Source organism: Barbatula barbatula (genome assembly GCF_947034865.1).
Source record: "Barbatula barbatula genome assembly, chromosome: 13".
NCBI lineage: Eukaryota > Metazoa > Chordata > Actinopteri > Cypriniformes > Nemacheilidae > Barbatula > Barbatula barbatula.
In genome coordinates, this window is record NC_136776.1 from 23,150,801 (window position 1) to 23,159,811 (window position 9,011).

Genomic DNA, 9,011 nt, shown 5'->3' on the forward strand with positions numbered 1-9,011 from the left:
GACAATGTTGATATTGTGGCTTTATACACGGTCAGGCATGATTGTAAGATGACTGCTAAATATCTGGAAAACATATGCTGTGTAAAACGATGTAATAAACGTCTTACAGACATCTTCTAAATGTCTATATGACATCTGACCGGAAACGTCTCTGCGACAAATTGCAGTTGAGCAAACATCAACAACAAAAGAATCATCTTTCAGACATCTTGTCTCTATGCTATCAGCTGCTTTTGGTGCATCTGCAAAAATCTTTTGTCATACCTTATAATAAACCGCTTATAATTAGTTATAAAGAGAGCTTTTGATGTTTGTGTGTCTGCAGGCGTGTTTGGTGTTGATCCAGATGAAGTGAAGTCAGTGTCGGTGATGGAGGGACATTCTGTTACTCTAAACACAGATGATGGACATCAGATAGATAGCGCTCATCTGATTCTGTGGACTTTTGTTACTCGAGAATCCCTCATAGTTAGAATCAACAGAGAAGCCAATAGTGTGTCAGTATATGATGATGTTCATGATGGGATGTTCAGAGACAGACTGCAGGTGGACGATCAGACTGGATCTCTCACCATCACAAACATCACGACTCAACACTCTGGACTTTATCAAATAACCATCAGCGGCAAACAACAGATCTCGAATAGATTCATTGTTAATGTCTATGGTGGTAATTCTAATAGTTCTTTAATTATTTTATGAAACATTTTTAAGCAGTTCATTTAAGCAGACGATCGTGCTTAATATCAATAGTGTGTTATTGACTTTAAATTTTCAGCTCGTCTGCCTGTACCTGTGATCTCCAGAGTCTCTACTCAATGTTCTTCATCATCATCAAATTGTTCAGTGTTGTGTTCAGTGATGAATGTGTCACATGATGTGAGCGTCTCCTGGTACAAAGGAAAGAGTTTATTGTCCAGCATCAGTGTGTCTGATCTCAACATCAGACTCTCTCTTCCTCTGGAGGTGGAATATCAGGATACAAACACATACAGCTGTGTGCTGAACAATCCCATCACAAACCTCACACAACATCTGGACATCACTCATGTCTGTCAGCCGTGTTCAGGTAGAGTATGACAGTTTATTCACTGATCTGAGATCAGATCGCTTATAGTAATGACGCTTTTGTTTCATGACAGGTCTCACCTTCATCCATAAAGTTGTGATGTGTTGTGCTGCTTTTGGATCTCTGAAGATTGTGACTGTGCTTCTGATCATCTGCGTCTGCAGGAAACACGGAGTAAATGAACGATAATACATGTAGTCCATTTCAAAATTACTTTTAAAGATTGTTTACAGGAATGAAGCAGCCGTGAAATATCATCAGATTCATTGTGTTTCTTTTCTGGTCAAGACAACAAACAGTATTTCTATGCATGCGACACTCGTTTCAAGTGAAACCCGCTGACGTCATTGTGTCGGGGTGGAAAGAGAAGTGGTTTTGTTCTGCTGGTGGACATGCCTGTGTGCTTGTCTATTGATGTTTTGTAGGTGCATTTGTGTGTGTGTGTACACGAGAGGTGTGAAAATGGCTTTTCTTTTCCTGTCCAGCTTATATTTTCCACTCTACACAAAACTACCACTGAGAAACGTAGGCTTCTTAAAGGTATAGCTCACAAAAAATGAAAATGCCGTCATCATTTATTCGCCTTCGAGTTGCTTCAAATCTGTATAAATGTCTTTGTTCTAATGAACAGAGAAAGATTTTTGTAAGAATGCGTATAACCAAAAAGATCTCAACACCCATTGAATCACGTTATCTTATTTGGGTTCTGTTGAACACAAAACAAGACATTTAGAAGAATGTAGGACCGCAAACAGTTCTGGGACACTTTTGACTACCATTGTATTTTTTCCTACTATGGGAGTCAATTGGGGGCAAAATCTGTCTGGTTATAAGCATTCTTCCAAATATCTTTCTGTGTGTTCATCAGAACAAAGACGTTTATACATACTCGAAGGTCAGTAAATGACATATTTTCATATTTTGGGTTAAGTATCCATTTAAATAGAAACGTCACTACTTGTAAGCGACGCCCAACACTGCATACATCTGGGGCATTTTACAAACAGCAGTGAGCATCCCTATGCCCTACTCCCTTCGAAGGGCTGAACTCCTTCCCTTGTTACCTTGACAACACCACTTGCTTTCAGTTGCTGAAAATAAACAATATATTTAATATATTTCCTGCTGAATATTGTCTAATTATGTCTTATTTCACCTTGTACTCCACTAAGGAAATATATGATAAAGGAAACCTATAGACAAGTAGCTATTATTAGATATTAAACATACTTTCCTACAAACTAAATGACCTTATACTATAAATCATATTTGTCACTGACAAAAACAGTGTGAAACACACACAAACTAAGTTATTGTAGTGACATTGAGTAAGAGTTTCCTCCTCATTGTCCACGGTGAGTCAAATATTTCATTCATTTCATTATAGCAACTTTTTTAGTTAATCAGCACAAAGATATACGAATCTGAACATCATTTTCACATTTCAATTAAGGATGCTGATTCTGCTTCATACAGCTGGTGACATATCTGCGGAGGAGAGAGCGTTTTTATTATAAACAAACTACAGATGGACAAATGGACTGGATCTCTGACAATCACTGACGTCACACGTGAACATACAGGATCGTATTTATTCATGAAAACAAATGAGAACGTGCACAGGCCGTTCAATCTTACAGTTTCCGGCGAGTTCATTCTTCTAAATTGTTTTATCCTTAAATCTGGATTTATTGATGTTATTGACATTAACATTTATTCATCTTCCTTACCTTAAAGTGATAGTTGACCCAAAAAATTAAATTCTGTCATGATTTACGGACCCTTAAGTGGTTCCAAACCTGTATAAATGTATTTGGAAGAATATCAGCAATTTGTCATTTCTGGGACATTTTTAACTATCATGCTAGGGAAAATTAAAAGGTAGTTAAAGGTCCCCAGAACTGTTTGATTTTCTAAATTCTTCAAAATATCCCATTTTGTGTTTGACAGGATTGCTGCGGCGAGGCAGCTTCGGTTCGAGCATATGCCTTTCATCCACCAAGCTATCACCGTTTCTCTCCAGAACAGCCCTTTTGTAAGTGCCTTGGCAAAACGCAGGAAGGTAGTGGACCATTTCAAGCATAGCCCTGCAAACGCAGCGGCAGGTTGCACATCATCAAAAGAAAGAGTCACTCGCACAAGAGGTGTCAACCAGATGGAACAGCACCCTGGAAATGATCAAGAAATCAAGAACCATTGAGAGACACACTGGCCCTACATGCAAGCGACATCAACATGCCAACCGCAGCCGAACTGAAGAAGTTGGAGACAGTGCTGGAACACTGCAAGTAATTCTCATGTGTCATGTTTGTTTCTCAATCAAAATAAGGATGTGTGCGTGTGTGTGTCGTTCGAGCGTGCGTGCGTCCAGCATGCATGTCGTCTCCGCCTCATACGGGTGTGTGGGTTATGCATGCATGCATGTGTGGGTGCACATGTGAGTGTCAGTGAAAGCGTCATGAAAAAATGCTAAATTGGGGCCACAATGGGTCTTCCAAAAAATGTATAAACCCTGTCTTAAGGAAACTGTGATATTATCTGGAACATACTGTATAGCAAACACGTGGCTGCCAGAGTTTAAAGAAAGAACTCATTGGCCTGTATGATAGCAATCCATAACCTACTGAAGTAAAACACACATTCATGCATATAAAATAAGTTTATAATAGTTTTTGAAATGTGTACGATCATGACAATCCTTAGAAATCTCCAATAATCACTTGATCATTTATTAAAGTGGGCAAGCCACTCCGATTCTCCTAAAGAAGGACTGAATCTGAATACAAGCTTTGTCTGTAAGCTGATAGCAGTGGGGGGGAATGGGGCCCTGTTTTGAGAAAGGCCCCGGGCGCTGAGCGTTTAACAAGAAGAAATGGTTACTTTGAGAACATTTTGGCAACTACCTATGCTGGGCCGTCTCTCCCGCTCCATACGCTATTATAAAACGTGTAAAAACACATGACAACAGCGGCAGACTTCGACGTGCCCGAGCCTTAGAAATATTCAGGTCCAGGAAATATTTACATGAAGATCTATAAGCGCTACCATATCTATCATCTTCAGCATATTTCAGAAGATGAAGGAAGATGAAATACTGAAATGAAGTAACAATTACAGCTACTGTATTTCTGAACGTATTCATCAGGCCGTTTACAAGAACACTGTAAAAATACTGTAGTAAAGAGAGTGAAGCAGGAGTAGGAGACACATCACTGGTGGCACTTGTGCAACTGAATCTTTTCCTCTGTAAGAAACACAGATGAGAGAGAAAATGTATTAACCTTGTGAAATATTGAGTAAAGTTAAACTAAACTAAAGGTGCTTTAAGGGTTATGCACACTTATAAAATGGCATCATTGTACTTTCCTCAAACGATTCTTACAGTTTTTCGGTTTCATAGACGTTCACAGTAAAGGTGGAACAGGTTCGGACGTGATTCATCTTGTTATTTTAACATTATGAATCTTCTGAGTGAAAACCCTGAACCCACCACACGAGATCAGTTGTGTCTTTAATATTTGTGTTTCATCCGTTCTGTTTTAATATCTGAATAAAAGCCAACAAAGCAAACAAAACCGTCACATTTTTACCTTCTTGATTTAGAGAATCTGTGACGACACAAGAACCAGCAGAACACCAACACATGATCCACCTAAAGACACACCTGAAGATCCATCTCGAGCTGTAATAATAGAGAGACGCATCAGTGTAACTCAATCTTAACAAACATGTATGTTTAACCGTTTATATTAGTGGATAAAATGGTGTAGAAATGTTTATAAAGCTCTTGTCAAATACTCACCGGTGACAGTCACAATGAATCTCTTCTTAATGGATTGTGGGCAAAGTCCCATTATGATCCTTACTTGATAAACTCCAGAGTCTTCAGTCGTGATGTTTGTGATGGTGAGAGATCTGATCCCATCGGTTTGCTTCTGAAGTCTGCCTCTGAATCTCTCACCGTACCTATAAAGTGATTGTATGGAGTCAGGTTTTAACTCATCAGGTCCAAATCCCCAGTCGGTCCGATCATATATCTGTATTGGAATATCAATGTGTAGTGTAAGAGATTCTCCCTCCATCACTGACACCGACTTCACTTCATCTGCATCACAAAACACACGAGAAAAGTTGTGAAACACTGAGATGTGTATATGATGTTTATGATATTGAAGGACTTGATGTTCTCACCACTGACAGTAACGGTGTATGTCTGGTGTATGGTGTGTGTTCCTCTATTGCTGTCGACCTTTACTTCATAAAGTCCAGAAAGATCAGTTGTGATGTTTGTGATGGTGAGATCTGCAGACCACCGATCCAGCTCCAGTCTGTCTCTGAATCTCTCATCATGTGTTGAGACGATTTCAGTCTTTCTGTCGATTTCAGCTAGAGGAGAGTTTTCAAACCTCCAGCGGATCACATCGTAGTTCTCAGCATCCGGCACACCAGCATCCAGCCTCACAGAATCTCCCTCCATCACTGTCAATGATGTCACATGACCTGTATAACCACCCCGACCTGCAGAACAAACAGTGAAAGTTACTGAAACTCATTTTCAAAAAACACATTAACTATTTTACCAGATCCACACTGTAAAATGTTGCTGTAGTTTTGTCAGTAATTTACTGTTTATTTCATTCATAAATTAATTTTAAACATAATCTTACCGTTTTCTTATATTTTCTATCATGGCTCAATATCTCGGGTGTTTATTTTGTTTCGTAATTTAAGTTTTAAATCATTTTACTAGAAAGTAAGATAAAAATGCTTTGGAAAAACATCATTTTTTTACAGTGTTGCTGTGCTAATGCCAGTAATGAGACCGATCTCTTCTTGCTCATTTTGAATCTCAAAAGTCAAAGTGTTTTAATTTTGGTTGAAGTAAAGTTTACCTCCAATTGACAACAGCAGAAATAGCAAAGTAATTCAATCTACAGTAAGTTACCGGCAAACCTGCTACAAAACTACAGCAAAGTTTAACAGTGTATAAATCTAACTGACTTTAACAGATGACACTGAAAACACAAGAACAAGATCTGAAATACTTTATCATCCAAACACTCAAAGCACATTCAGAAGATTTCAAAAAAACACTCCCATCCGTCCAGATGTTTCACACCCAACAGTGCTAATAACTAACATGTGTTGTATTACTTTTTGTTAACACAAGATACTCACCACTAACACTGAACGTCTGTCTTGTGTTTTTCTCTCCAGTGATCTGTAGATTATAATCTCCGACGCGTCGATCTCTGACGTCTATGATGGTGAGATCTCCAGTCTCATAGTTTAGCTTCACTCTGTTAAAAAATCTCCCATAAGAGCCGTCAAACAATGAGATTGAACCTCTGTCCAGTTTAGCTATGAGTTCACTGCTATATCCATAACTCCACTCGATCACATCATCACTCTGAATTACAGTATTAGTGTGAAATGTGATAGAGAATCCTATATTCACTGACACTGACTCTGTCACAGCACCTACAGAAGAAAAGTGAGAGATTAAACAAAGATTCAATAGACATCATTGTGTGAAGTCATGTCTTCATGAAATATCACATGTAAGTCGAGACGTCCGCTGTATTCAAGCGTGTCTTTCAGAAACAACATTAAGTCATTAACAGTGTTACAAATTAGAAGACAAAAACAACAACAAATATTTTAAATAGCGTCCGTATCTATATATATCACTTACAGTATGTGGAGAAATAAACATTGAAGTTCTGAATGTTGCTAAATGAACTGACCGTTGATGAATAAAGAGATGATGAAGAGTATAGAGATGGTCTTCATGTTGTTGTAGGTGTTTGACTTCATAAAGACGATCAGTAAAGTGTTCAGCGCTTCATCTGTAACCACGAACACACCGAGCATGTGATTTGTTAAAGCCAATTGGCTGTGACTCAATAGCTTTCTGGTTTATCAGCCCCGAGAATGAGGCGGAGAAACACAGCATGAAACACAGCGTCTGAAAGAAAAGTTAAACCTCTCATTACAGCTTCCAGGAATAATGGTAAAAATGCACCAACCCATCCCAAAGCACAACGCCTCGTTCCAAATATTGCATCAAATGACACCATGAGAGATGGTTATGAACATTTTGCAAGCTTAATCGGTTTGATTGAAATAAAAATGTACACAATAAATACGATACACACTGGTCTGGTTATTTTCCTTCCCATGTTGTGGCAAAACTGACATTTCCCTCCACCGGCTGTTTCTAGCTAATGTAGGTGCAGAAATATCTGATGATATTTTTGAGATTGTGAAGATTGTGAAGATAGACAAAATGTGAAGATAAACAAATCGACTATTTAAAAGACTTTAAGACTTCTTAAACGTAGTGATAGTTTCCAGACACTTCATCTCCTTAGTCTCCATGTCTTGCGTTAACGTTTAAATTATCGTTGCCTCAATGTGTTCTGTCTCCATCCCCAATAGGGTTGTGATAGAAGTGTGAAAATATTTTTGGATGTCTTACAAGCTAAGGGAAAGAAAAACATGGGAGGAAACTCATCGACCACTGATCACATGGTTTGAGTTGGCAAGCTGCCTCAGAAGAATTTCAACATGGGACCCTTGAAGCTTTACAGCGCCTGCAGAACATCTACACTGACGTCCAAACCAGATGCTACGTCAAACCCCCCTGATAACACTTATATCAGGAGGTGTGCATCCCAGACAGCACAGTTCTGTTGAAAGATGTCTGTTTTAAACCTGGAAACCATCTGATGTATAAAACATTGATAAACATTGCAGTGACTGCCAATCAGGCACAACCAGCGTTGGCACGCAAAGTAGCTTGACGCGTTCAACCAATAAAACAATGTCCGCTTCCATCCTTCTTGCTTCTTACCCAAATCCAGCCAACATATAATAATACAGCATTACGGAAGTGAAAGAGAAAGGTCCCAATGATTTAATATTACCCCTAGGCCTATTTTTAGAGGCAAGCAATTCTCTCTAATTCTCACGCTTAATATTAATATTAAAACAATTTACTGTAATCTATCAAACGTGATTTGTTAGACACAGTAAATGCATTGTTGGAATGTAAGCGTGTTGAAATGAGAGGAAAAAAACCCTCTCTTCTCTCAGCAGGTAGTGGTCTAGCTCTTGTTGAAACTAGTGTCTCTGTATTAGCACCTATCGTACTATTGCTCTTTTATGACAAATCGCTTATTGCTCCCTGAACTCTTTGTAAGTCTTTAAAAGCGTCTGCTAAATGACTTAATGTAAATGAATGTGTGTTGTGTGTTCAAACATAATAACACCCATCTATGATAAAATCATGCGAGTCATGTTTAGGGTCGGACCGTTATTTAACTCGGGTGTATGTTGCTACCGACGTTATTGCAAATGTACGTGTAATATTCGCTTTTTGGTCTCTGCCATAGTTAATTCAGTCTGTGATGTGGTCTCCGTGTCTCTGATAAACACGGCTGGTGAAACTTTGTTTCCATTTTGTGAAGTTGCAACGTTTCCGTTACGTGCAACAGAACATGCGGTGTAATGGAGCCTTTACGATTAATTAACCGTGACGTTTTTAATCGCGGTTAATAGTTAACCTCGGTAATCGCTGCATCCCTAGTTGCAATGAGGTGTTAAAAATTGGATGCAAAAATTAACAAATACTTTAAATTATTTTAAAAGCATTTCGAGCTAAATGGTTTTTTAGGTTGCCAAATGGTTCATTGAGGAGAAATCGAACTGAATTTGCTTTAGTTAAAAACAATACTGTCATGATCCTGCCTCTCCTTGTCTTGGTTTTCGAGTCTTGTGGCAGGATCATGACAGTCCCATGTGTTTTGTGTGGAGAAGGAGCATTGTTTTGGTTTGTCACGCCATGCTCTCTCTCCGGTGTCACGTCCTTTAGTCCCGCCCCCTTGTTTCCTTGTTAGCGGTCCATTAGTGTTTAGTCTTGTCTCCAGCCCTGGTCCAT

The 9,011-nt window shown here is 38.8% G+C and overlaps 1 protein-coding gene across 1 annotated transcript; it reads right to left on the reverse strand.

The window, feature by feature from the left end:
• Positions 1-2,648: 2,648 nt before the first annotated feature.
• Positions 2,649-7,329, reverse strand: LOC306902489 (uncharacterized protein). The gene is made up of 7 exons (XM_079471095.1): positions 7,228-7,329; positions 6,817-6,918; positions 6,248-6,550; positions 5,261-5,587; positions 4,872-5,174; positions 4,660-4,751; positions 2,649-4,313 (listed from the first exon to the last, which is right to left on the reverse strand). Exons 1-6 carry the CDS (start codon positions 7,268-7,270, stop codon positions 4,669-4,671), a joined length of 1,161 nt encoding a protein of 386 aa, XP_079327221.1. The 5' UTR covers positions 7,271-7,329; the 3' UTR covers positions 2,649-4,313; positions 4,660-4,668.
• Between the last annotated feature and the right edge of the window lie 1,682 nt (positions 7,330-9,011).

Bases quoted from the DNA above. Each gene is read 5' to 3' on its own strand.
- LOC306902489 (XM_079471095.1), bottom strand. From the start codon at position 7,270: ATGTCAGTTTTGCCACAACATGGGAAGGAAAATAACCAGACCA. The intron at 5,588-6,247 runs GTGAGTATCTTG...TTTGTTCTGCAG, and splicing joins ACAGACGTTCAGTGTTAGTG to GTCGGGGTGGTTATACAGGT. The intron at 4,752-4,871 runs GTGAGTATTTGA...CTATTATTACAG, and splicing joins ATTCATTGTGACTGTCACCG to CTCGAGATGGATCTTCAGGT.